We start from the raw sequence: 27,817 nt of genomic DNA, 5'->3' as shown, positions 1-27,817 counted from the left end.
AGAATAGGATTTTGTACTTTATTAGTCATTTGCTTTTTTGTTCAGTCACATTAAAAGGTCATTGGATCCTGATGAAGCTACATCTCTGTTGAAATGTGTAGATCCATGACATCTATGACTGGGACACATCACTGGTGCCAGGATGTTGCAGGCAGGGAGGGGGTGGGGGCGAACTTCTGCTGCAATCACCTAGGGAATCTCAGTGGAAGTGGGAGCTGGTACCTGCCAGAAATAGGTACCTGCAACCCCCCCCCCCCCAAAAAAAAAAAAACCTGCCAAAACTATTGAAAGCGGGGGGGGGGGGGGGTACAATCAAATAAGTGATATTCAGACATGTCAAACTCCGGCTAAACTAAAATCTCTATATAATGTACGAGGCCATGCTGCCCATGAGGTTATGGAGGCGCCAGTCATGGAGGAATGGCAGGGGGGGATGCCACTGAGACCGCAAAGTCCATACCAAACTTTCCCGCTTCCTGTGTATATTTAGCCCTCGGCCTGCACAGTGTCACTGATTGTGATGGACAGCCACTATGGCAAAAATAACCACCTCAGGTGGCATCACCCCTGGGCACTACCCCATTGGTACACATTTGATATCATCAGAGGATTAGTAACCGCAGTTACGGAAGACTTACCATAATGGTGATAAGGAAGTGGTTCTCCCATAGAGAAAATCATGGACAGGACTAATGCTGAATAACACATTTTCTGGTGTTCTGCAAGAGAAAAGTCAGCAATTTAGCCACTAACACAGGACTTTGCACACACAGAGGTCAGCTTCCATAGGAACAATATACTGTACACAATAAACAAAGCATTTTTAAAGCTTCTGGCAAGCTTGAAGTAACCTTGTGTCCTTCGCTCCAATTTGGAGATCTCACTTCAAACATCCCGCCACCAGCTTTTGGTAGGCAAGTCCTGATGATATTTTAAGAATACACTTAGTGGTTTGTCCAGGGTCTATATTTAAATTTGTTTTTACATAAAGTGCACATTAAATAAATATGAAGTACAAAGAACCAGCGTGGCCAGGCTAGAGCCAACCTACAAGACTGTCTTGCTTAGCAAAGTTACAATCATTGGTGTGCGTAGCCTAGTGCATTAGAGTGTGCACCCCAGAGCACAAACACACATGCTTGCATATCAGCAGAGCAGTGGACGAAATCCGTAGAGCAGAGACTGATGTAAGTAGGTTTTATTGTTATTTTTTACAATTTTATTTTTTACAATTTTTTTGGGAGCCACAGTGGGGGACTTTGGTGAAGTATCAAGAATCTAAGCACACCCCTGATGTCTCACTTTTGAGGCATTGACAGGGACTGAGGACAGAGCTTTCTAGTACCTTTCTCTGCAGCCTTAACTGCACAGGACAGGGACTGATTGGGAAGTGCTCTGTGCTGAGCGGCTCCTTGTTCATTCACAAACTGAACCATAGTAAACAGTTTACTATGCTTCCGTTAAGATTGAAGACAAAAGGGACCTTACTTTCCTTCATCTGGTCTCTCAAAGGGACAAGCTTATTCAACCTAAAATTGTGCAGTTTTTTTTTACTCCGTAAAGATTATATAAAACTAACCTATGGGTTTCCCAGGAATGCTGGCGGTTTGATCATTCACCTGCGGATTTCTCACATATTTTTGGGAGTTGCCCCATTATTGTCAAATACTGGGAGGAGGTAATCTCGATTATTAATTCTATCACTAAGATCTCTTTGGTGCCTACTGTGAGCATCTGTCTATTGGGGTTGGTGGAGGAGCTGGCTCCCACGGTGGCAGGGAGGTTTAGCCTCCAGCTCGTCTGCATTGTTGGGTCCAGTGTCTCTCATCTGATCATGATATCACTGTGTTTGATTGGCCAGCAAACTCGCCTGACCTAAACCCCATAGAGAATCTTTGGGGTATAGTCAAAGGGAAGATGAGAGACACCAGACCCAACAATGCAGACGAGCTGAAGGCTGCTTTTAAAGCAACCTGGGCTTCCATAACACCTCAGCAGTGCCACAGGCTGATCGCCTCCATGCCACGCCACATTGATGCAATAATTGCTGCAAAAGGAGCCCCAACCAAGTATTGAGTACATACTATACTGTACATGGACATACTTTTCAGGAGGCGAACATTTCTGTATAAAAAAGTCTTCTGTAACATTCTAATTTTCTGGGATACTGAATTTCGGGTTTTCACAAGCTGTAAGCCCTAATCATCAAAATTAAAAGAAAGAAATGCCTGAAATATATCACTCTGTGTGTAACGCATCTATATAAAATATAGGAGTTTTACTTTTTTATTGAAAAATTTACTTTGATGATATTCTAAATTTTATGAGACGGACCTGTATATAAGAGGTACAGGATGTTACTGGGGACATCTTCCCTTATTTTAGCATCTTCAACATGTAAGAAAGGCTGTATTTTTAGGACGTGAGGTGCACTTCGATGTTTGCTTTGGACTCATTATGGTTGCTTAGATCCTGGAGTTATATTATTTTGTTTCTATGAACCCTGTGTGGGCGACTGTGTTATTAAGACCCCGTTCACACTGGGGCGCACCGACTTTGCCGGGCGACCTGTGAAGTCGCGGTGCGCAGCTCGCACCGCGACCTCGGAGCGGCCGGCACGGACTTCATATCATTGAAGTCAATGCAGGTCGCTCCAGGTCGCCCCAAAGAAGCTCCGGACCCTTTTTCTAAGTCGGAGCGACTTGTGTCGCTCCTATTAGAACGGGTCCTGTGCTGCTCTATGGCAGGTGACCCACGGCGACTTGTCAGGCGACCAGGTCGCCCCAGTGTGAACGGGGTCTTATTGTGACCTTCTGTTGTTCTTTTTAGTTGTGCTGAGTGTTTGTACACTTGAAATAATAAAAAAAAAAAAAAAAGAAAAAAAAAAAAAAAAAGAAAAGAATGAAGACAGGAGCAACAAGTACAGATCACGCACCATGTTCATTCAGAAAAGCAAGAGGCCAGTAAATATAATATTTACCAACCCCTTCCCCCACTCTCCATCCTGAAAAATCCCCCGCAGCAGCCAGCGGAAGAGGAGAAGAGGGAAGCTGACAGAACTGCACAGGGGCGACGGTGCACCAAGAAGCAGGGGCAATCAGCACTGTGCGTGGTGATTTTGGTGTGCCCAGGCACACGCCTATGGTCACAGTTGCAAGAGCGATGGATTTCAAGATCTGTAAGGATATACACTTCTCCTTATAGCAAAAGTACAAAGTAAAGTAACCCAAGCCAATCAATCACACTTTACTAACTTGACGTTAAAAAGACGGAAGGTTTTCCTGTCTTTAAAAAATAATTCTTGGTTGCTAGGGTCCAGGTTTTTCTTGATACAGAGGGCATACCCTCGAAGGGGTCTTCAGTTTCTGGGTTCCAAAGAAATGGACCATGGCCTGGACCTCTATAGCACCCTGAAACCATCTAAACATGATACACTTTGTGTCAAAGCGAGTGCCCAAGCAAGATTCGGTGCCCAAAACAACATTACAGGTCATTCCCACAGTGCAGGGTTGAGGTAAGGTTTCCAAGATTTTACCAAGGTTGTACCAATCCAGATGCACTGCTTCTATTGTTCTATTAGAAAACAGTGGAATGTTGATTTAAGAAGTCAAAGATAAATAATGAACTAGTTAAGGGAGCAGTGATTTTGCTGTAACAGAGAAGAGGTCCATTACCTGAGGACACTAGTGGCGCTTTTCCACTGCATGGAACCGAATGGTTCGGCTCGCTTTTGTGCTTTTCCACTGCTGGTACCGCATGGTATAGTGTAGGAACGGTTCGGTACGGTACAGCGGCGCTTTTCCACTGCATGGAACCGAACGGTACGGCTCTGAAAAAACAGTACCTACTCGATTGTGGTTCCAACAGGTACCATATCCCACAATCCTTTGCATGCAGTCACTACTAGCCACTGATTGGTCAGAGAATCCCACCCGTTGTTATCCCACCCACTTAACTTTAGTACTACTTTAGTGGAAAAGCAAACCATACCGTACCGTACCGAACCGTTCCAACACCGTACCATGCGGTACCAGCAGTGGAAAAGCAAACCGCGCCAAGCAGGGCCGAGTAGAGCCGAGCCGGTACTTGCAGTGGAAAAGTGCCATAGCAAAAATCTGAGGCCTCATGGAAGGGGGTAAAGTTTTAGGGCTGTCCTCGAAAGCTTCCCACTGTCCAATTATCTGAAGGCATGAGCCTCCAACCCATGATATATGAAGATTTAGCTTGTTTTCTGTACTCTACAATTAAGATACCGGTAAATTGTTTTCTTTTACATAAAGTGCTTAATAAATAAAGCAAAACATAGATGTTGCAATGTGGCCAGGGTGCAAGTACCAGCATGGCCAGGCTAAAGTCAACCTGCTTGGCAAAGTTACAGTTGCAGGAGAGAAGGACTTCAAGATCCAGGATCTGCAAGGACTCCAAAAGTACGAAGTGCAGTAAACTAAACCAACCAATTACACTTTACTTCCCAGAATTTGTAAAGGTAGAAGGTACACTATGCTTGCTATGCTGCACTCCGCACACTTATCTTTGATTTAAAGTAGACCTAAACCCAGTCAGTGAAATCTCATAAGATTTACCATGTTACTGTAATTACAAAAGTTTTCCATCCTTTTAAATGTGCAGCTTTCAATAAAATATCTGATGATTCTAACATGAAGGTCCATGCTCAGGCACTTCCTGTTATAGGGTGACAACTGTCCCTCAATTGCACTCTTGCCCTGTCATACATGCCGCTGGTGACCAACATTGCACAGAAATGGTCTACCACTGTCAACATCATAAAACCGATCCAGAGCAATGATGCAACTGACATTGGAAATTGGAGTTGGCCCACCCTTTGCATCTATAACAGCTTCAACTCTTCTGGGAAGGCTCTCCACAAGGTTTAGGAGTGTGACAATGGAAATGTTTGACCATTCTTTCAGAAGCGCATTTGTGAGGTCACGCACTGATGTTGAACGAGAAGGCCTGGCTCACAGTCTCCGCTCTAATTCATCCCAAAGGTGTTCTATCGGGTTGAGGTCAGGACTCTGTGCAGGCCAGTTAAGTTCCTCCACGCTAAACTCACTCATCCAGGTCTTTATGGACCTTGCTTGCTATTTTTAATGTTTTACATAGATATACCTGCAAAAGGGGACAGCCTGAAGTCATCTAGCAGGACTTAAAGAGGAAGTAAACCCTCCTCTGACACTTGTACCTATAGGTAAGTCTATGATAAGGCTTACCTATAGGTACTGTAAATATCTCCTAAACATGTACCGTTTAGGAGATATTTACCTTACATGCAGCCAGTGACGTCACTGGCGCATGCGCTCTGAAGGAACGGCCGCTGGTGCCGTTTCTTCAGAGCCCCGTGCCATGACTGTCGGCTCCCGCGCGCGTGCACGGGAGTGACGTCATCGCGGCTCCGGTCAATCAGATGGCCGGATGCCGCGATCCCGGAAGACGGGCAACTGGACATGTCGCCCGTCATACAGGTAAGCGGGCGGCGCGGTGTGGGCTCGTTCTAAGGTAAGTATTTCATAATGAGCTAGTATGCGATGCATACTAGCTCATTATGTGTTTAGTATGCGATGCATACTAGCTCATTATGTGTTTCTCTTACAGGTTGCAAAAAAAAAAAAAAAAAAAAGTTGTATGGGTTTATAACCTCTTTAATTTTCTGACTAAAGTTCTACTTTAGTTTTAAAAATGGCAGTTGTGTATGACACAGTGCCGTAACAAGCCAAATGTCATCCAGTTAGGGTTTAATCCACATTAAGCCTGAGAAAGTCAAACCTTTGACATCTTCACATTATTGTCTAATGACTTTCTAAAAACCTCTCTTCGGCAAGCTGCCATCCCAACATCCAAGTGGGAATTTCGCACTCGCAGATCACAAACAACCGCACGGTATCGACCAAGCGGAATAATCGAGGAATTTAGGGAATTAATTTTAGGGATTAGTGGGGGAATGTTTACACTCTAATGGAGTTACAATTACACGCAATTAGCGATGCGTTTCCAATATTTCCGTGTGCGCCGCTGACATCAGAATAAAATGTATTTTTAAATACTTAGGGTTGGGGGGAGAGAGGCAGGAGCAACTGTCAACATGCATGGCTGTCAGTCCCGGTGGAAAAAATCCGAACACTTCAAAGGCCTTAAATGTTTAACCAGTTGGCTTCAGACCTATGAAGCAGTTGACACAGATCCCAGGGAGAGCTCACTAAAGATGTTTTTTTCATATTCCCCAACTGAAAGGGGGCACTGACTGTTTTGCCGAGTGGAAAAAGGATTATAAGCGACAATGGAGCAGTCACCAGCTTTGAATTCCTAAGACCCAAAACAGCTTATGTTGTCTACAATTCAAGGTCACTCAATGTGGGGACGGGAAGACGGTCTGACGAGCGAATCATCTATAAATGAGACAATTTTGCTACAAGTTGATTAGTTTGGCTTGACTTTGAGAAGAGTGATTACAATGAAAACACTGAGCCATTGTCACCAAATTCCTTCTAACTGTGCTGGTTGCAGGGATGCTTCTAATTAGAACCATTTTGGAGTTGCAGGAATACAGAAAGTAAGCAGAACTCCTGACAACTCCCATTATCCGGCTGATGGAAATGTGGAAGCACAAAAAACATTGCCCATTTCTGAAAGACAAATTTCCAAAGAGTTCAAACATTCAACAGTGATTGGATGCAGCCACTGTTCGCCCTACAGTTTTCGGCTCCTTAAAGCGGAGTTCCACCCAAAAGTGGAACTTCCGCTTATTGGATTGCTCCTCCACATTAGGCACTTTTCGGGGGCACTTCCAGCAAACTCGGCCACAGTGAAGTACATCACAAGTCCAGCCCCCACTCCTCCTTCCCCCGCCGCACCATTCAGAATGAGCAGCGAGCATGCGCAGTAGGGAACCGGCCGTGAAGCTACAAAGCTTTACTGCCGGGTTCCCTTACCGGCAATGGCACTGGCAGCACCCGACAGCCGATGAAAACTACGGCTGGTGTGCTGTTTTGCTGGACTCCCGGACAGGTAAGTGTCCTAATATTAAAAGTCAGAAGCTACAGTATGTGTAGCTGCTGACCAAAAAAAAAAAAAAAAAAAAATTGCACAGGTGATCAAATACCACCAAAAGAAAGCTCTATTTGTGGGGAAAAAAAGGACATCAATTGCATTTGGGTACAGCATCGCACGACTGCGTAATTGTCCATTAAAGTAACGCAGTGCTGAATTGCAAAAAACGGCCTGGTCATTAGGGGGCAAATCCTTCCGGTCCAGAACTGGCTAAATATCAGGTTGAAACAAAAACAACGAATTCCCTGCTCAATTCACCAACCAGTTTGCTAACCAATCAAATTAACCTGTCCAACAGTATGCGTTAAAAACAGGGATTTAGTTAGCACACATTTGCAAATGCATGTGTAAGCTTCAGGGCCACTTCAGGGCACCCAGTGTTACCTGCAGTCCTGACTCCTGTAAATCTATGAGAGTCTCCACAGTGGAAGCACATGCACTCTAATGGATAGATAGGGGGCAGGTGAGCCTGGAGGGAGCCCAACCCTCCTTAAAGGTACTTGGAGGCGCAGTGGATGCCCAGCTGGTAGCGCAGTGGCAGCAAAGGCATCCAGTGTGTCCGCTCACTAACTAACTAAATCCCCGTTTTTAACGCATACTGTTGGACAGGTTCATTTGATTGGTTAGCAAATTGGTGAATTGAGCAGGGAATTCGTTTTTTTTTTTTTGTTTCGCATGCGTTGCCCTTCCATGTGCTCTTTGCTGTGAAGGCCAGTTATAGGTGGGGGCAGGGGTCATTTTGTTTGTTGTAAATATCAGGGTGAGACTATGTTTTCGGGACAGTTTAGATATTACGGTGAGGCCTAAGGCCCGTATACACAATCCAAAAATCGGACAACAGATCGTCCAAATTTTTCTGCATGCTAGTTACATATCAAAAACAGAGAGGTTACTAAAGTTACAAAAATTCTCATACGACAGAATAAAAAATCGGAAGTGATGTAAAGTGTTGTAGTGTATTTGTATTGTATTTTTGGACCACAGCTGTACTGATTAAAACTAAAATCATATGAGAAACATTTTTGTGCTTGTCTGATCGGAAAATATCGGATTGGCCCTTGAAAGCTCTGTACTAATGATCCGATTATCGTACGATCTCTTTGAAAGCGGTATTACCTGTCCGATGTTCGGAGCGTGTGTACGATGTTTATATGGTCAGTCTAGAAGCAAATCAGTGCTTAGTGTAGTTCTTGAAACGCTCCTTGTATCTTAGGAAATCTTTGGCTAAAGCCTAAACCTCAGAGACGAGTGCCCTTTAAGATGAGACAATCGGCGGTTTCCACACATGGCGCACTGTGGCTTTGCAATCACTTATTTATACAGCGTACATGTTCTGTAACGTCTTGCGGTGATTTATAAATGGTTATTCTCCTCATTCAGGGAACACAGAGGACTAAAGCGCTCCGGCTGCCTCAGCTCCACCAGCCGCCCCTACTTTGACTTGCAGGCTTTTAACACAAAGTGACATTCATTTAGTGCGCATAATAAATACATAAAGTCAGGCTGTGCTAGATCAAAGAGTGCATAAATGTGACAAAGCCCAAACATAAAATAAAATAAGAGAGAGAAATAAGCCACCTAGAAACCAGGAAAGCTGTCCACCCAACACTGCGCGGCCTCTGGAGAAATTCTGGGTTTATTTTTTCCTTGAATCTGTACAGAAAATCATTGTGAATGCAACGGTCATCTTGTAAAGCTTAAAGTGGATGTCTGCCTGAATAAATTCCTGGCATGTCACCTAAAAATGATTTTTTTCTTCAAAGAGTAATTCCACTTTTGTTGGGGAAAAAAAAAAAAAAAAAACAACATTCCCCTCTGGGTGATCTCTGTACATTGCAAGGATTTTAACAAACTTTGTTGCAGATTCCTACCTTTTGTTAGAGCCGGTTCACATACAGGCGACCCGATTTGCCGGGGCGACCTGTGAAGTCGCGGTGCACAGCGCGCACCGCAACCTCGGAGCGACATGCACGGACTTCATATCATTGAAGTCAATGCAGGTCGCCCCAAAGTAGTACAGGACCCTTTTTCTAAGTCGGAGCGACTTGTGTCGCTCCTATTAGAACGGGTCCTGTGCTAATCTATGGCAGGCGACCCACGGCGACTTGTCAGGCGACCAAGTCGCCTGACAAGTCGCCCCAGTGTGAACCGGCTCTTATTCTGAAGAAAAAACAAATCAGTGTTATGTGTTTGTCTGTGTCCACCTGCCAAGTGAATCTGTCCAGGAGTTATTTTATAGTCATCACTCAGCTGCTGCACTTGCAGGGCTCTAATGAGAAAAGTTGCAGGGTCTACATCCCTTTAGATGTGATTTTCTTTTCAGAGTATCTAACCAAAAATGAAATTTTTGTTGCAGAGGATGCTCAAAATCTGACTTGTACCTTAGTGCAGAGTTCTGTGAGCCAATCACACAAGCAGGAAATGACGTATATGGGGGGAGTTCTGTATATCATCTGTGTACAGAACACCTCCAGGTATCATTTTACAGAAAATTACAGCGGCTGCAGACCGGAAAGGAAAGGTCAATTTTTTCAATTACATTATGACTTGTGTCGCAATTGCATATGCCACATTATTTTATTTTTATTTGACAATTTTTTTCCCCCCACAAAAGTGGAGTTATCCTTTAAATGCTTCACCTTTTATCATTAAAAAGACACTTTCAAGCTCCTGTAGGGTGACACTGCCTAGGCTGAGATGATGACATCAGTATGCTGCAGATAGGAGGAAGCATTTACTCAGTCTCCTCTTTCCAGTGACCACAGTGCACCAATTTAAACCTTGGAGAAAGTCACATGGTGAGAGGCTGCAGCAGGGACCGATCTGTGATAGACTAAAGCTGGCATACTGCCATCCTGGTTTCTGAAACCTTGATCCATAACTACTCATGGGAATGGTTTCCACCAAATAGTACGCAGCAGCAGAAACGCATTTCTCTTGACTCCTTTCTTTTTTATCTAAGTTTACACTGAGAATGCACGCACTTAAAGCGGAGTTCCACCCAAAAGTGGAACTTCCGCTTTAGGTATTCTAACCCCCTGACATGCCACATTTGGCATGTCATTTTTTTGGGGGGGGGGGGGGGGAGCGGGTACCTAGTTTTGACAGGTACCCGCTCCCACTTCCGCTCGGAGCGCCGCGGCGCCCTGAACGGAAGTTCTCCTCTCCCCCTCCCTCCATGCAATCTTCTGGGACATGTCAGAGGTCCCAGAAGATTGGCGGCCAATCAAGATGCGCAGCGCGACTCGCGCATGCGCAGTGGGTACCCGGCTGTGAAGCCGCAAACTGTCACAGCCGGGTGCCCACAGCAGTGATGCTGGCGCGGCTGAGACCAGAGGGAGAGGATCGAGGCTTCGGGCGGCCGCATCGCTGGACCGTTGGACAGGTAAGTGAAATGGCTGGAACTCCGCTTTAATACATCTAATTCTAGGCCCACTTTATACACTTCTTTTTTATCAAAAAGGTATATGTGACCACATTAGTGCCCTGTGTTTTGGAAGCCAATAAATGGATTTTTGTAAAATCTTACCGTAAAATCCTTTTCTCTTAGCTCATCGACAGACGTAGTCCTCGGTGATACACCACCTTCGGGTTATGTTACCTCCGCAGGAGCAGGACTAGACAGGAAATTAAAAAGCTCTGGCCACACCCTAGGGGCAGTCCCAGAGGGTATATCCTCTCTCTCTCTGCCTCAGCAAATCAGTTATGTGAAAAAGCAGTGCTTAGAGAATTTAACCCAACCCAACTCCAAAACAGAGGGGCGGGGACTACGTCTGTCGATGAGCTAAGAGAAAAGGATTTTACGGTAAGATTTTACAAAAATCCATTTTTCTCTAGCGCTCATCGACAGACGTAGTCCTCGGTGATACACCACCTTCGGGACGTCCCAGAGCAGTATCACAACTGAGGGGTGGGAAAATGGAAATCAAATCCCAATCTAGAAGGCCCAACCGGTGCCAACTAGAAGTTTACAATGCTCATCCTTAATGATGAGACTCAACAAAACAATTTTCAAACAGAAAAAAAACCCTCGAGGTAGACCACCGGTCTCCTCAAATTGCGGCCTGCAAAACCTTGCGGCCAAATGAGGCATCCGCCGATGCCGTCACATCAATTTTATAGAATTTTGTAAAGGTATGTACCGACGACCAAGTGGCCGCCTTACATACCTGGGCCACTGACGCCTGATGGCGAAAGGCCCAGGAAGTACTGAGCGCTCGAGTGGAGTGCGCCCTAACAGGGAACGGAGGACTCTGACCCTTAATAGAATAAGCCTGTACCACCGTTTGTCTAATCCATTTGGCAATGGTCGCGGCAGATGCAGGCAAACCCTTTCTGGGGCCATCCGTGATCACAAAAAGTGAATCCGTCTTACGGAATGATTCCGTAGCTTTCAGGTATACCCTGATTGCCCGAACCACATCCAAGGAATGCAACGCATGTTCCCGATGATGCTTGGGCTGAGGACACAAGGAAGGTAGTACAATATCTTCATTCAGATGAAAATCTGAAACCACCTTAGGAAGAAAAGATGGCTTAGGATGAAGTACTACCTTATCCCTATGAATCACTAGGTATGGGGACTGGCATGATAATGCAGCCAGTTCTGACACCCTGCGAGCAGAAGTAATAGCCACCAAGAAGGCCACCTTCTGGGATAAAGTAAGCAAGGGAATCTCCCTGATGTTTTCAAAGGGAGGTTTCTGTAGAACCGACAAAACCAAATTAAGATCCCAGGGCGGTAAGGGCGCGCGGACTGGAGGAGCCAGGTGCCGCACCCCTTGGATGAAATTCCGCACCAAGGATTTGGTAGCTAAAGGTTTCTGAAAGAAGATTGCTAATGCTGAAACTTGACCCTTGATGGTGCTCAAGGCTAGCTTCTGCTCAACCCCTTGTTGCAAAAAGGCCAATATTCGAGACACCGAATAGGTACGTGGAGGAAATCCTAAAGATTCGCACCACGCAATGTAAGTCTTCCATGTGTGATAATAGACTTTGCTGGAAGTCGCTTTCCTTGCTTTAATAAGGGTAGGAATGACTGAAGTAGACAAACCTCTGTCCTTCAGTACTTGGGTCTCAATGGCCAGGCCATTAAAACCAGCGACTGTAAAGCACGAAGGTAAATAGGTCCTAGAGACTACAGACACTCCCTGAGACGAAGTTCCCACGGAACGTCTGCGACTAACATGTCCAAGTCGGCCAGGCCGGCTTGAAGAGGCCAGCCTAGAATTTCTAGGACCACTGGCGCTGATAGGATCTGAACCAGGCGTCCCTAGAGCTATCTGGCCCCGACCATCCGAGAAAGTCTGGTCGTTTTCTGTTCCCACACATTTATCAGATACCTGATAGTTATCAGGAAAGGTGATCTTTTCTGGTTGAACCTCAGGGACCGAAGTCACCCGACTAGAGGCTACTTGGCCTATCTGGTCAATCAGATCCGATTCCTGTGAGGTATCGGGACTAATCTTAGGAAAAGGTAAAGGAAAAGATCTATACAGGGAACGGTAACTACCGCTTCCTGTACTTAAATGTTGGAAGGGAAGAATCGCACCGGTAGTAGTGGTAGATGCTCGATCTAATGTCCTGAATACCGGTGAAAACGTCCCCCCACCCTGAAATCGGGTGGGGGCGCACCTTCAGGCTGTGTACTCCTTTACTTCGGGTTTGGCTGGGTTGGTCCTCTGCTTGTCCGACCATCCCTTCTTGAACCCTCCTGGAGGAGTCTTGCCTTTCCCGGGAGTACCAGCCGGGCGCCCTTTATGGGCGGTAAAGAAAGGTCCTCGCTTGTTGCGAGGTCCCTTAACTTTTGCAGCCTGTGGCAAAAAAGTACTCTTGCCCCCGGTGGCATCCTTAATGATTTCATCTAGGTTGGCTCCAAATAGACGATTCCCCTGAAAAGGGAGATTGGTCAAAGTCTTTTTGGAACCTAGGTCAGCTGACCAGCATTTTAACCACAGCACACGTCTGAGGATCACTGCTAACTTAGATGCATGCCCTAACAAGTGAGTAGTGTCCAAGGCTGCGTCACAGATAAACCGTAGCCCTTGTATGATCTGTTCTATCAAATCAGATGTCTCCTGGGGAATATCTTTTCCCCTAAGATCTTGGCGTACCATTTTCGCCCATTCCGTAAGTGTCTGGGAAACTAGACCAATAACAATTACTGGTCTAAATGCTGACCCTATCAGAGAAAAGATAGTGCGGGACTCCGCTTCTATCTTTCGATCCACCGGATCCTTAAAGGACGAAGTGTCCTCCACTGGAATAACCGTGGCTTTATTCAGCCTGGAAATAGGTGGATCCACGACTGGTGGTACCGTCCATTTCTTAATGATGGATTCCTCAAACGGATAGCGTCTAGCAATACGCTTGGAAATAGTAAAGGTACGTTTAGAATGCTCCCATTCTCCTTTAATCTGATTACCAAAACATTTAGGTACAGGAAAAGCCTTCGCCGTCTTGATGGGCTTATTAGTCCCAAAAGGCCTTTCTGTTTCAGTTGCCTCTGCCGGTAAAGCCTCAAGTTTTAAGGTTTCTTGCACTGCCACAACTAGTGCGTCCACCAATGCTTCTTCCTGAATTATAGCAGGAGAAGAAGCGTCCTCCTCACTGTCTGAGGGGGCTTTACCTGGGATAACAGCCCTTGCAGAGGAACCTGCAACTGCAGTGACCATCTCTGAATCAGAGTCAGAGGTGTCAGATAGTATAGGGGTAGGCGGGGGTCGCTTCCTTGACCCCCGTCCCTGACAGGCCGCCTCCACCCGAGCCACCATAGACTCCAAAATTGCTGTAAATGACTCTATACTCTGTGCACCGGCGGGTCCCGAGGCCCCCTCGAGGGAAACAGGTGGGGGAATATGTGTGGCAGGGTCCATAATAACTCCAGTTACTTCCTGGATGATATAATTCAAAAGTAAAGAAAAAACTTTTTTTTTTTTTTTTTTTTTTTTTTTTTTTTGACCCTCAGTGCCAAAAAAAACCCCTTAGTGTTACCTGCTAGGGATCCCTATCGATCGAGAGAGAGAGAGATAGACCCCCAGGCTCACCACTTGATGTTCAGAGTTAAACTGCAACAGCTTACAGCGCTGTCTTAGACAAACAGGAAGTCTTTTGGCTGGCTGCCCAGGAAGAAGGGAGGCGGCTCCGCCCCTCTGCACGCCTTCCGGCGCCTCCCCCAAGCTCCACGAGGTGTAGAATCACCTCAAACATGGCCGCCCCCATGCTGGAGACACGAGGCTACGCCAAAATGGCGGCTCGTGCGATCCAGCAAAAAAAATGGCGGCGGCCTGTGCTGACTAGCGGTGTGCTGCAGGCACACAACACTCTCTCTGCATGGGGATATGGCGTGGTTGGCGGTACCGGCCCTGGCGGACCGCATGGCCGTTCGGGAGGTCTGCTAATAGCTGGAGATCTGATTTGGAAGGCAGTCTACATGTCCATGGCTTCTGACTGGTAGGTAGCTTATACTTAACCCATAAGATTCCCAGAATGCCACAGATTACATCTTTAAAACATGTATACAATAGATTGTTAGCTCCCAAACCAAGCCTCCTGGCTTTTTGCACACATAAAATCACACTCAAAGTAGGAGGATTTGTGACATGTTATAGGATAGAAAGAACTCTTTCTTACCATACAGAGAGGGGCCCTAGTTCACCACAAAACCCGTCAGGGAAAAAGGGGGAACATACTACTCACCATACCGGAACCAGGCGGGCACCAACTCCTGACAGTACCCCTCTCCACCGGAGCGGGAGGGCTGTCGACCGATACGGACGCCGTGACTCATGGTCTTTGGCGTTTCAGCGAGACGTTTAACTCGCGGGTTCAGTCCTTTTAATGGGACTTTGTCGCGGCCGACCCAGCGCGGAGCTATGGCCTGCACGCGCTCGTAGGCTGAACTGGGGTGACCACCGGATCTCGACATCCAGCCCGTCGCCCAGTTCAGCTTTCTTGCTTGAAGATCTCACAGGAACACTGGAGAAAAAAAGCTGTCTAAAAATCCTTTTAGAAAAAAATTCTTGCCAGGACCTAAGATCCCAGCAAGGTATCTAGGTCCTTAAGCTAGCCATACACGCACAGAATTTCGGCCGGGAATATTCTTTGAAAATTCTTTGAACATTCTTTGAACATTCTTTGAATAGACGAATGTCGTTCGAAAATTGTCTTTTGCTTTTAACATTTCATTTTAAAATGAATGTAATTTCTGAACGATTACCACATACACTGCCCGAAAATTCGTTGATCGAGAAAAATTTTCCCTTCTGCCCCTACGAATTTTCCCGTTGCTGCAGTCGAAAAAGGACATCGATTTAACCCCACTAACGATTAGAAAATCAAACGAATTTTCTTGAAACGAAAATTTCCGGACGAAAATCTATACGTGTATGGCCAGCATTACTCCTAACTAGACAGAAAATAACTGATTTGCTGAGGCAGAGAGAGAGAGGATATACCCTCTGGGACTGCCCCTAGGGTGTGGCCAGAGCTTTTTAATTTCCTGTCTAGTCCTGCTCCTGCGGAGGTAACATAACCCGAAGGTGGTGTATCACCGAGGACTACGTCTGTCGATGAGCGCTAGAGAAAAAACATTTAACCACTTCTGGACCAGAAGGATTTGCCCCCTATTGACCAGGCCATTTTTTGAGATTCAGCACGAGGTTATTTTAACGGACAATTGCGCGGATGTGGGAGGCTGTACCTAAATAAAATTGAGGTCCTTTTTTCCCCCACAAATAGAGCTTTCTTTTGGTGGTAATTGATCACCTATGCGATTTTTTTTTTTTGCACTGTAAACAAAAAAAATAGCGACAATTCTGGAAAAACAAAAAAATATATATTTTTTACATTCTGCTATATAACATTCCCGAAAAAAACAAAAATTTAAAAATCAAGTTTTTTTTACATATTTTTGGTAAAAAAAAAAAAAAAACTGGTTTGCGCAAAAGTTATTGCATCGAATAACTACGGGGAAGATTTACGTCATTTTTATTGCTTTTTTTTTTCTACTAGTAATGGCGATCTGCGATTCTTAGCGGGACTGCGACATTACGGCGGACAGATCCGACCCCTGACTGACATTTTTGACACTTTTGGGGGGACTAGTGACATTACTACAGTAATCAGTGCTAAAAATATGCACTCTTACTGTAATAATGACACCAGCAGGGAAGGGGGTTAACACAGTAAGTCATCAAGGGGTTAAATGTAAGCCTAGGGGAGTGTTTCTAACTGTGGGGGGGAGGGGGTGGGATTCTGAAATGATCACAGAGACCGGTGATCCTATGTAGAAGGATCACAGGCGCTCTGTGATCATTCCAGAGAGAAGAACAGTCGGCTGTGTTTACAATAGCTGGCCGTCCTCCTCTCTCAGCGGGGAGCAATTGCGGGTGGCCAGCAGCATTCGGGGCCACCGGCCCCGTACATCGGAGTCCCCGCTGCCGAGCTGGGGTGGGAGCGCGCGCGCTCACGCCCCAGCAGCAGGTGCACGTCCGACAAAGGGCTACGTCAGTTCACGCCTGCTGCAGTAAATCTGTGGTGGGCAGTACGGAACAGGTTAAAGAGGAAGTAAAGTCCCCCAAAAAAAACGAGAAAAAAAAAAGCTCTGTAAAGAGAAAGGCATAATGAGCTAGTATGCATCGCATACTAGCTCATTATGTAGTACTTACCTTAAAACGAAGCCCCCGCCGTGCCGCCACCTCAGCGACAGGACGGCGACATGTCCGGCCGTCCTGCTTCCGGGTTTGCGTCCTCCAGCCATCTGATTGGCCGGAGGCGCGATTACATAACTCCCGCGCCGCCATTCACGACACTGAGCTCTGAAGGAACGGCACGGGTGGCCGTTCCTTCAGAGCGCCTGCGCCGATGACGTCATCGGCAGTATGCACTCTAAATATCTCCTAAACGGTGCAAGTTTGGGAGATATACAACCTCTTTAAAGAGTAGTATCAGGAAACAAGTGAAGCCATTTAAGCGAAGTGGCTGTGCGATCCAAACAGGGCAACTGTCTGGCAAGTCACTGGACTGGCAACGTTACACAGAAAATAACTAAATGCAAATATATTCCTCAATAGCCACGAGGAATATATATTACAAATGTTTTTGCAAACCCAGAAATTTCCACTCAAACATAGCAGTGACATCTCTGTGCTATACATATCCTGTGCAGAGAGCAGAGCTGTGGGAGGGGCCAGCAGACTTTGCACACTACAGGTTGCCTGCAGAAAACTACAGGAGGGGGAGGAGACTAGACCAGTCTCCCTGCACGACGAGAGAGAACAGCAGTAAGCGGTCTATATTACAGGCTCCTCCACAGAAGGAAAGTCTCACAATGGATTACTGCACAGTTCTGGTAGAAATACGCAAAGCACACACCAAGATTCAAGGAATAATACACATGATAAATGTAGTTACACAATATTTGCATATCCTGGAGTCCGCTTGCCGCATCCGTAATTCTTATGAGTGGTGAAAAAGAGGGTGGACTATAATACCCACATGCCAACAAACATCTGTATCCATGGGCGATTAAGGCTTCTCTGCTGGTAGCGTGCCAAGCTGTCAAACAGCTCCTGATCACCTGAACACTGGGACAGCCAATCACAGTTGTCAAGTGATTGGCCAGTCATTACACCCCCAGGTGTAAAGACCTTGTCAAAGGGATGCTGCAGCTGGGTAAGAGGTTAAGAGGGGTTAAAAAAATATAAGAACAGTACACATTCTTTTTTCCATGGGCATTCTGGCTGGGCCAGTAATGTCACAGGTCCTTCCTGCTCTACTCCACCAGCAGGAGGCAGACCTTACATAAAGACACCTGGGTGTCATTTAGTACTTTGAGTTCAGATCAGTGAATCCAGGGGGTGTGTCCAAGACAGCCCGGTGCGAAACAAAGCAGGTTGACCGACACTGGTCGTCGTTCAACCTGGAAGAAGAGCGCCATCTAGTAGAGTGGGGGCCATTCTGTGGAAAGACAGGGCTGGATTGAATGTGACTACTACAGCAGAGGCTGTTTTTTTATGTTTATTAGTTATTAAAACTAGAGTCCTTCTTTAAGACTGGAGAACAACGTGGGTCTTTACCCCCCAATGTACACTAATCCATCAATCACACATCTATCTTTGTGTAACAGACAGATATTATATTGCTTTCTACAAACACACAATCCAGTTTTTCTACAATTGCCTTCCTGAATCTTAAGTAAAAAAAAAAAAAAGTGCTTTTACTGCTGTAGTGCAGAGCCTTGATCTATCAATCAGTAAAATTCCCTCTGAAAGGTAGAAGAAAAACAATCACGCACAAAAAAAAAGCAGATCATTACCTGGTCATATGACCACTTTTGCTACTCTATAATTGTCATGGCAACCGACCCTATTCAAAATGTCCGTACAATCGAACAAAGAAGGGGGCCGCGTGTAAAACGACTTCAATTGCCATAAATCTTTCCCACAGCTGCCACAGCTGGATTTCTGTTATAATATTTTCCCCTTTTACTTACAAAAAAAAAAAAACCCAAGCTGAGAGCCTCGTTCTACTAGAAAAAAAAAAAAAAAAAAAGTGTGGCGGCGAGTTCACTACCGAATTCCAATTCGTTAGAGAGCATCACTGTCATATCGGGAAGCTTTTGTATTTCTGTTTTTCTGCATCAAAGGGAAGGATACAGAGACACCTTTGTTAAGACCCCATAACGTAGAAAGAATCTTCGTAATTTGTTTAGTTAGTTAGCTTGGTGAATAAAGGTGAAGGATCAAAAGAATTTTTAAGGCATGCCAATTTCCACAGGTTAAAGTTTAAAGGGCATACCGTATATATACTCGAGTATAAGCCAACCCGAATATAAGCCGAGGCCCCTAATTTTACCACAAAAAAATGGGAAAAAAGGATTGACTCGAGTATAAGCCTAGGGTGGGAAATGCAGCAGCTACTGAACCCAACTGGACCACCACGAGACCCAAAACAGGGGCTGCGGGCATGGTACAGGAGAACGCAGGGCTGTGGGCATGGTACAGGAGATGCAGGGCTGTGGGCATGGTACAGGAGAATGCAGGGCTGCGGGCATGGTACAGGAGAACGCAGGGCTGTGGGCATGGTACAGGAGAACGCAGGGCTGTGGGCATGGTACAGGAGAATGCAGGGCTGCGGGCATGGTACAGGAGAATGCAGGGCTGCGGGCATGGTACAGGAGAATGCAGGGCTGCGGGCATGGTACAGGAGAATGCAGGGCTGCGAGCATTATACAGGAGAATGCAGGGCTGCGAGCATTATACAGGAGAATGCAGGGCTGTGGGCATTGTACAGGAGAATGCAGGGCTGCGGGCATTGTACAGGAGAATGCAGGGCTGCAAGCATTGTACAGGAGAATGCAGGGCCGCAAGCATTGTACAGGAGAATGCAGGGCTGAAAGCATTGTACAGGAGAATGCAGGGCTGCGGGCATTGTACAGGAGAATGCAGGGCTGCAAGCATTGTACAGGAGAATGCAGGGCTGTGGGCATTGTACAGGAGAATGCAGGGCTGCGAGCATTGTACAGGAGTATAAGACGAGGGACGTTTTCAGCACAAAAAAATGTGCTGAAAAACTCGGCTTATACTCGAGTATATATATATACACAGTATATATATATATATATATATATATATATATATTGTAAGGGATTAGCTCGGTGGCGGGTGTGGATGACCCCTTGGGGGGGTGCGTTTTCCCAGAGAGGTAGCCGACAAGTGCTTGCAAACAAACAGTGTGGTTTATTAAATGGTGTTTTCTTCACCAGGCTGTATGCAGCAAAACATCCAAAATAAAATAAAACAGAAAATAAATCCTTGCCTCTGTGGGCGGCTACCTTCTCACAACTGGAACCTGCCTAAGTGTCTGTCTCCAACCTACCGTCGGGCAGACTTCCTTGTCCTACAGCGGACACTCAATAGTCCTTTTATAATAGCTTCGCAGGGCAACACAGTCCTTTATTTCTTTCACATCAACAGTTCGTCTTCTCACCTTTGAGACGTATTCACCCTTGGTTACCGTCCCGGGCACACATCACTCCGGGGGGTCTTCTCCCAGGCCCACACATCCTGTCGGGAGGCACACGCTGACTGTCCTCCTGCTCCCAGCCCACATGGCAGCAAACAATAGGACTTTCTCTGAACAAATTATAGAGCCTTAACTCCCTCATTCTGAACAGGTGAAGGCCTTTCAACTTCCTGCTGGCTAGCTCTGTAGCCAACACCCTAAATTAATTAATGGACTTTCTAAATCAGGTGGAAATGTATCTCCTTCCTGTGACTACATTCCCAGATTTAGCTGACTTCCTGTCACATACCCCCCCCTCTTGTTTCAACCCTAGGGTTGGGACACATATTTCCAGGCACGCATGTGTCAGGCACTGCTGACTCACTGATAAGCCTCCTATTATCCTCAAGCTTCCGGATGAAACTGTTTTGTCATCTTCATTGACGGATTTCTCATAAATGCCACACAGTTTGTCTCTCATCTCATATACACATTCTTCAACTGCATTTTTGGCATCATTTCGCTCCTTCTCGTTTCTGTCATCTTCATTGACAGCTTTCTCATAAATGTCAGACAGCTTGTCCCTCATAACCGTCTGTCCAATCCACCATGGAGGACCGTGATCCATAGGCAACTCAATTGGGCTAGTCTTAATGTCTTCAACATTCTTAAGACACCTCTCTCTGCAATCCATAAATGTTTTCCACAAAACTTTGAGAACCTTTGCTTCACTAAGCTTTGTTCCAAGTAGGGACTCTTGACATCCCTCTGTGATTTGAGTTGCCTCTCCATACAGCTGTACACAATCATTGACTTTTTGTTGTAAAAGGGAATGATCTTCCTTCTTGAGCTTTGCTTGCTCTAAGATGCTGTGCAGAGGATTTTCCAATTGAGACAACAGGCTGTCACACATTTCTTCAAAGTGACCCCTGTTCCTTTTCCCAGAGATATCAATATCATTCAAACATTTCATATTCATAGGCAGATCTGAAGCATTTGCACTCATCAACTTCTTAAACTTTTCGCCCTCCTGAGCGAGTCGCAGTAAAGGCCTACTATTTGATTTGATATTGAGTTTATATTTCTTGCCAAACTCTTCACAGAAGAAGCCAACCAGAACATCATCAACTTTCCTTCCACCAACATAGGGGTCAAAGGCAACAACACAGTTGAACCCAGCGATCTGGGTGGTATCCATTATAGACCTCCTCTCTGCATCAGTGAAGAAGCATGGAACTGCAACACATTCTTTTACAGGTTTCTTCAATGCACTTTCTGCTGAACTATTTGACCGCTCAAGGTCACCTAGTTCTTTTTCTCTATCTGAATTCCACATGGAATGCATCTCAAGATCACGATCAAACTTCTGCCACCCGTCTTTCACCAGTTCCATTTTGGAAACACTCCCTGAAAGGCACTTATTTATTTGCTTCACGTTTTCACCAACAGCCTTAGTTTTCTCCACTAGGTTTTCAGCCTGAACTGAGAAATCACCACATTTCTTACTCAGCTCCTTTGTTTGCTGAAGTTCTAATGATACATTTTCCAATGCTTGAAGTTTTTGAAGGAACGGTTTATTCCAAAGGGGTGATTCAAGCCACATGTCGTCACATTTCTGAGGCTCACTCAGGACAGACCCCAAAACACTGATCCTTTTAAAAACTGCATCAGGCACACTATCCCCTCTTTGGGACAGATCCTCTGTTGCCTGGAATTCCTCTTCCAGTTCCTGCAACGGAATCTTCATCTCTTCTACTTGCTGTTCTAAGGCTCGCTTAGACTTTTCTAGCTCCTGAACGCTTTTCACAACATCATCCTTGGAGCTGACCAATTCTTCCATTTCTGTACGCAGCTGTTTAACACTTTCTAGTTCAGCCTTACACTCTAGAGCTTCCTCCAAAAAGCGAGCCAAGAACAGGGCTTTGCTCTCGTTATCACGCACCTCCGTTTCTGCACGTGCGCGTTCTTCTGCATATTTTGCAGACACAGTCTTCTCTTCACCAAGCATCTGATCAAACTTCTTTTTCACATCTTCAACACACTGTAATGAACCAACGCTTTCTTCCATGCGTTTTTTCATATCCGCTATCTGAGCTTGCAATGTTGCGACTTGCTCTGATAGGTTTTTCTTTGCTTCCGCCTCCTCTTTTAATTGTTCCAGGAAGCCATTTTTCTCATCTTCCATTTGTTTGAGCTTTGTGCTAAAACTCAGCCTTTGACACCTCTCTTCCTGTAAGAGTTCCTGCGTGTCTTGCAGCTGCGATTCCAAGATAGAAAAATCTTCCGCAATTTCTCTAGATTTGCTGTCTGCTTGAGAAAGCTGATTTGTAACATTGTCCAACTCAACCTGCAGTCGGTTTGCCTTCTCTGACAGCTTAGCACACAATCGGTCACCTTCTGACACCTTGACTTGCGATTCCAGAAGCTGTGCCTCTACTTTTTCCCTCTTATGTTCACAATCTCCTTTTCCCTGCATAAGAGCCTTCACCTCATTGGCTAGCATCTGGGAATAAGAATGTAATTCTGCCACACAGGCTTCTTTCTCCTTTAACTGCTGCTGGACACGTTGGGCTTCCCCTTTCCAACTTTCACAGTCCGCACGCCATTCATCTACCACATTGCTCAAAGTAGTGAGCTCATACACAGTACTCAGTAATTTAGCCTCTCTTTCACTTTTCTCTTTGTCGCTGAGAGACAATGTCGCTTTCAGAGCAACATTCTGTTCCTGCGACTCCTGCAGGTCTATTTTTGTAGCTCCCAAAGACTGAAGACTTTTTTCCAGCTGATTACGCAACTCCAACATATCAGCCATACTTTGCTTCTGCAAAGTCTGAATTTCACTTTCCTTTTCCATGAGGATGGTATCTTTCTCCATTATAGTCTCTCTGTGTTTTTGCAACTCGACCAAAAGCAGAGCAGTGGATTCTTCCCACTGTAACACATGAGACTTGAGTAGTTCATTCATTTCCTGCAAGTTTCTATGCTCCATTTTAAGCAATTCCAAGGCTTGTTCCTTTTCTTCCATTTTCCGTTGTAAGGCATCCAACTCAGCCCTGCACACATACTCGGTTTCCTCCAAACCGATGGCCTCCATTGGCTGCTGGCGTCTCTGTTTCCAGCCTGCCATGCTCTCTTGATGAGCCTTTTGTTGAGCTGCAAAGCTCTGCTGAAAATCCGCATTTGCCTGCTGTTGAGCTGCATTTGCTTGCTGTTGAGCTGTATTTGATATAATCAGTTGTTTCAACATCTCCTCCATTTTGAGTTTACTTTTCATCTGAGCACACTGCGTCTCCATAGCGGTTTCATCAGTGTTGCTAGGGACAACAACCTTCCTCTTTAGTAGACTCTCTTTAGGCATGGATGGGGCTGGTTCAGACGGCAACATCCCCTCCATCCATAGAATCCGGTCTCTCATTTCATCTATCTTTGCATTCTTCAGGCGTTTTGAACGCCCCATCTTCAATAACTCCACAAACAAATTTTTCACAGTCCAGCAAAAAATTTTCAGACCACTGTCTCTTTAACACATGTAGTTTTTCTCTCTCTCTTGCAAGATCTCTTTTCCTGCACACACAGTTTGTGCAGTCACTTGCACCAGACACAACAAAGTTCACCAAATAATTTTGAGACCGCTGTCTCTTTAAAACACTTTTTTTTTTCTGTCAGGATCTTCTCTCCTGCACACATAGATTGTGCAATCTCATGCACCAGATAAAGTTCATCAAACATTTGCACTTCCTTGCAGGGATCTCTGCTTATGCCCACTGCATACCTCCACCATATGTAAGGGATTAGCTCGGTGGCGGGTGTGGATGACCCCTTGGGGGGGTGCGTTTTCCCAGAGAGGTAGCCGACAAGTGCTTGCAAACAAACAGTGTGGTTTATTAAGTGTGCGGCCGCAGGCCGGTATTTGTGGGAGGAGCTAGCGGGCTTTATAGCGCCGCCCCTCCCCTTGACCCGCCTGCTGCCTCGGATCGTCACTGGTCAGGTGTTTCCAGTGATCACCCGACGTCGGATCTCGCTGTTCCTCCTCGTGGACCGGACGTCCGGTCGGGTCGTGCAGCAGGAAGCGCTGCTCCCCGAGCTCCTCTTCCACAGCACAGCCTCTGTCAAGTTGCCTGGCTCTCCCTCCGCTGGTATCCTGTCAGGCTCCCCTGCGTTTGGCCACCGTCTGCTCTGCTGTTTCTGTCGGCCACTCCGCTGCTTTCTCCCCGCTGTTCAGCAGGAGGTCAGGTACGGCAGGGTATGGGGGGGAGGGGGGGGGGGGGTTGGCATCTTCCTGCACACACTGCCTGCCTCCCTGTAGGCCACGGCTATTCTTTCTCCACATACGGTCCTGCACACACTGCCTGCCTTCCTGCAAGGCCACGGCTACCTCCATACACAGTCTCATGCACACACTGCCTGCCTTTCCACTAGGCCACGGCTACTTCACATTTACGTGTCTCTACGCTCATTTCAGCCTCCGTCAGCTTGTCTCCCCCATATCATGTTCCCTGTTTTGTTCCTGGTTGTCACGGCTGTCATTGCTTTGGGGGGGGTGGCCCGGTCTTACCAGAGGGAGGGGGGGGGGGGTTGGCATGTGAGGGTTGGTGGGAGGGGGGGGGCGGGGGGTCTCATGGCTCGCAGGGTGTGCATGTTCTGTTAGGTTCCTCATGATGTTCTCCAGTGGGGGGTCTGGGTGACCCCCCCCTATTTGTTGACCATTTTCCTTTTTCCTTCAGGTTCTCACCATGTCCTTCAATACCGGCATCAGGTACTACTTCAGGTTCAGGTTCCTTGTGTACCTCACGGCTCCACTCATTTTTTAGTCTTCACAGACGCTACCCTGGCGTCGCCCATAGACACTGGTAGGCATTCTGTCATTTGCCCCCACCACACTTTGTCATCTTTGTCTGGTTGCCCGGTGGTCAGCCCCTTCCAGGTTTTTCAGGCTCTTACACTCCTCATGTGCTTCACCTGCGGTTGCTTTGGTTCCGTGCTCCATCACGGCTTCATCACCTCCACGCACATACCACATTTTCATGTTGTCCGTCTTTCTTGTCGTCACTGTTTTTTTTCTGTGTCTTTTCAGCTGTATGGTTCTGTCATATATTGCCCCCCCCCCCCCTTGTAGGGCAAGTCAACTGGCTGTTAGGGTTCAGGCGCTGGCCTTAGACCCCCCCCTTCGTAGCCGGTCCCGCGAGGCCAACCTCCCAATCTCGTCGGAGATTATTTCGCCCCACGGGCCAAACCAAAGCTAGCGCCTCGCTCCACCCTTCTCATGGGGTTTATAGTTAGGGCCTCACCTGTCACGGCCACACGTTTTGATTCTTTTACTGTCACCGAGAGGCCATCTTTCCCGCCACCACGTCTGTGGCTCACGCCCCTCGCCCAAATCATAGGTAGAGCCTCTCACCGGCCGCTTGGCATCTAGCAGGGCCTCACCTGTCACGGGGTAGTTAAGTTTTTCGCCTCTGGGCTCTAGCTAGCCAGCCAGTGGTTCTCCTATACGTTACGGTCGCTAATCGGTCTTGGGCGTTCTACTTTTTCTGTTTCCTTCTACAGCGGGCCTCAAGGAGCCACCCTGGAAGATGGATTTTCCTCCCCCTCCACGCCAGCCAGGATCAGCACCCCTGTCAGGTCCGGTACCCCCAGGGGTCGTCGGGTTCCTTCTCCGCTGGGCTCTTACGGGTCTTGGACTATTCCGAAAATCTCGGCGGTCCTACGCCAGAAGGGTATCTCGTTCCCGGCCACTGCAAGAAAAGCGGAGCTGTTCAAATTGATGATGGAACATCCAGAAGATCCGGGACTGGGCACCAGCTCTCAGGGCTGTTCATCTGCCATACAGGGAACCCTGGACTCCATCCTATCCTCCCTACAGTCCATCGGCGATAGACTGACTAAACTGGAGGACGCCAGTCCGGCCCAAGGGGGCCCCCCTCCTTCCTTGCCGGTCCCAACCCCAGTTCCTGCTGGTGATCAGGGTAGGCCCCCAGTTCCCATCTTGCCTTTTTCCACGGTTTCTCCTATTATCACCCCGGCCCACTTGGTCCCCGCGGCTCTCCGCAAGGATATCTTGGAGGGGAAGGATGTCAACCTAGTGGCTCTCCTCATTGCCTCCCAGGACATGGTCGAAAGCAAGGTCTACAATTACGGTGATTTGTCCGTAGTCATGAAGGCCAGGGACCCCCGGCTTAATAAGAAGCTCACTATCCCCGAGTTTGTCCTGGCCTTCGGCATCTACAGGGACGTTTTATGTTCCGTTTACCCGCAGCGGCGGGAAGAGTTAGATCTCTACTTGCATAAGATAGTGGATTTAGGGCACAAATACGGGGGTTTTACCTTCTTCGACTTTCATAAATCAGTCTCGGCCAAGGCGGCGGCAGCCTTGGCTCAATTCAATGTTCGTGTGGATTGGAGTCTACTGGATACCGAGCTCTTCTGCAGGCACTTCGCAGGCTTGGCACCTCCCTCCTGTGCCACATGCTCCTCCACTTCACATTCTGCCAGCCTTTGCCCCATGGAGGCTGTGTCCTCCCCGGCCGGGGTCCCAGGGGGGGGGGCTGGCAGGTCAGAGCAGCGTGGCCTTAGGGATAAGCTGGGTCGTCCCATAGTGTTCTTAGGTAAAGCCCAGGTTTGCAATAATTTCAATGGGGGGGCGTGCAGCTTCAGTGCTTGCAGGCTGCTCCATGTCTGCTCCATCTGTTTCAGGGCTCACACCAAATCCATGTGTCCATCCAAGATGTACCCCAAACAATGACTAACCGGGGTCAAGGTCGAGGTACTGGAGTTCTACCTGCAGGCTCATCCGTCTCCACACCTGGTGGAGTATCTGATTCAGGGGTTCTTGGGTGGGTTCCACACGGGGCTGGTGTCTCTTCCCACGGGGACCCTGGAATGTCCCAATTTACTATCGGCCACGGAGGACCCGGAGTCGGTAGATCTACTTCTTGAGAAGGAAGTGCAGGAGGGGTTCATGTTAGGCCCCTTCCCGGCCCCCCCCTTCTCCTCTTGGCGTACCAACCCGATCGGTATTGCCACAAGCAAATTCACCAATAAAAAACGTTTGATTATCGACATGTCGGCTCCTCATTCTTCCACCAACCCCAGCCTTAATTCCCTTATTCCTTCGGCCGAGTTCTCACTCCACTATGCTACCGTGGACAATGCCATCCAGGCCATTTTGGGGGCTGGCAGGGCTGCCTGGCTCAGTAAAACAGATATTGCCAATGCCTTCAAACTGCTGCCTATTCACCCCTCCTTATGGCACATCCACGGTGTAAAGTGGAGGGAGAAATATTATTTCGCTTGCAGGCTGACTTTTGGGTCTAAAAGCAGCCCCAAGATTTTTGATACCTTTGCTGAGACGCTCTGCTGGCTCCTTCTGAATGTCTCCAGGTGCCCCTCGGTGTTGCACTACCTTGATGATTTTTTGTTGGTCGAGGATAGCAACTGCACGCCGGTCAGTCTAAATAGTACCTTGGCCTTATTTTCCACCTTAGGGGTTCCCCTGTCACCAGGCAAAACGGTCGGCCCGGTCACCAGGCTGGATTTCTTGGGGATTACCCTGGATTCTGTCTCCATGCAGTCCAGCCTCCCTGTGGACAAACTTGAACGTATTCGTGGGGTGGTAGGCAGGTTCCTGGAACTAGGGACTTTCTCCAGGAAGGAGTTGCAGTCCTTGATCGGGTCATTAAATTTTGCCATGCGTATCATCCCCCAGGGCAGGTCCTTTATCTCTCGGTTGCTGCGGCTGTTGCCAGGT

General features: G+C 47.1%; 2 protein-coding genes across 2 annotated transcripts in view; one reads left to right on the top strand and one right to left on the bottom strand.

Moving 5' to 3' along the window:
• The window catches only part of NCKIPSD (NCK interacting protein with SH3 domain), a 180,951-nt gene that overhangs the window by 10,343 nt on the left and 142,791 nt on the right, over positions 1-27,817 (bottom strand). Inside the window, exon 9 of the mRNA XM_082265194.1 lies at positions 639-719. Coding sequence (XP_082121320.1) covers positions 639-719 — 81 coding nt within the window. The remainder of the gene's footprint in view (positions 1-638; positions 720-27,817) is intronic.
• LOC309561626 (uncharacterized protein) lies at positions 4,315-26,812 on the top strand (the record flags this gene model as incomplete). The annotated part of the gene is made up of 2 exons (XM_082265629.1): positions 4,315-4,427; positions 26,041-26,812. 2 exons carry the CDS (start codon positions 4,315-4,317, stop codon positions 26,810-26,812), a joined length of 885 nt encoding a protein of 294 aa, XP_082121755.1.

This window comes from Pelophylax lessonae (assembly GCF_965119305.1).
Source record: "Pelophylax lessonae genome assembly, chromosome: 8".
Classification (NCBI taxonomy): Eukaryota; Metazoa; Chordata; class Amphibia; order Anura; family Ranidae; genus Pelophylax; species Pelophylax lessonae.
Note: the sequence above shows the minus strand (reverse complement) of the source record. Positions and strands in the feature narration are given on the sequence as shown.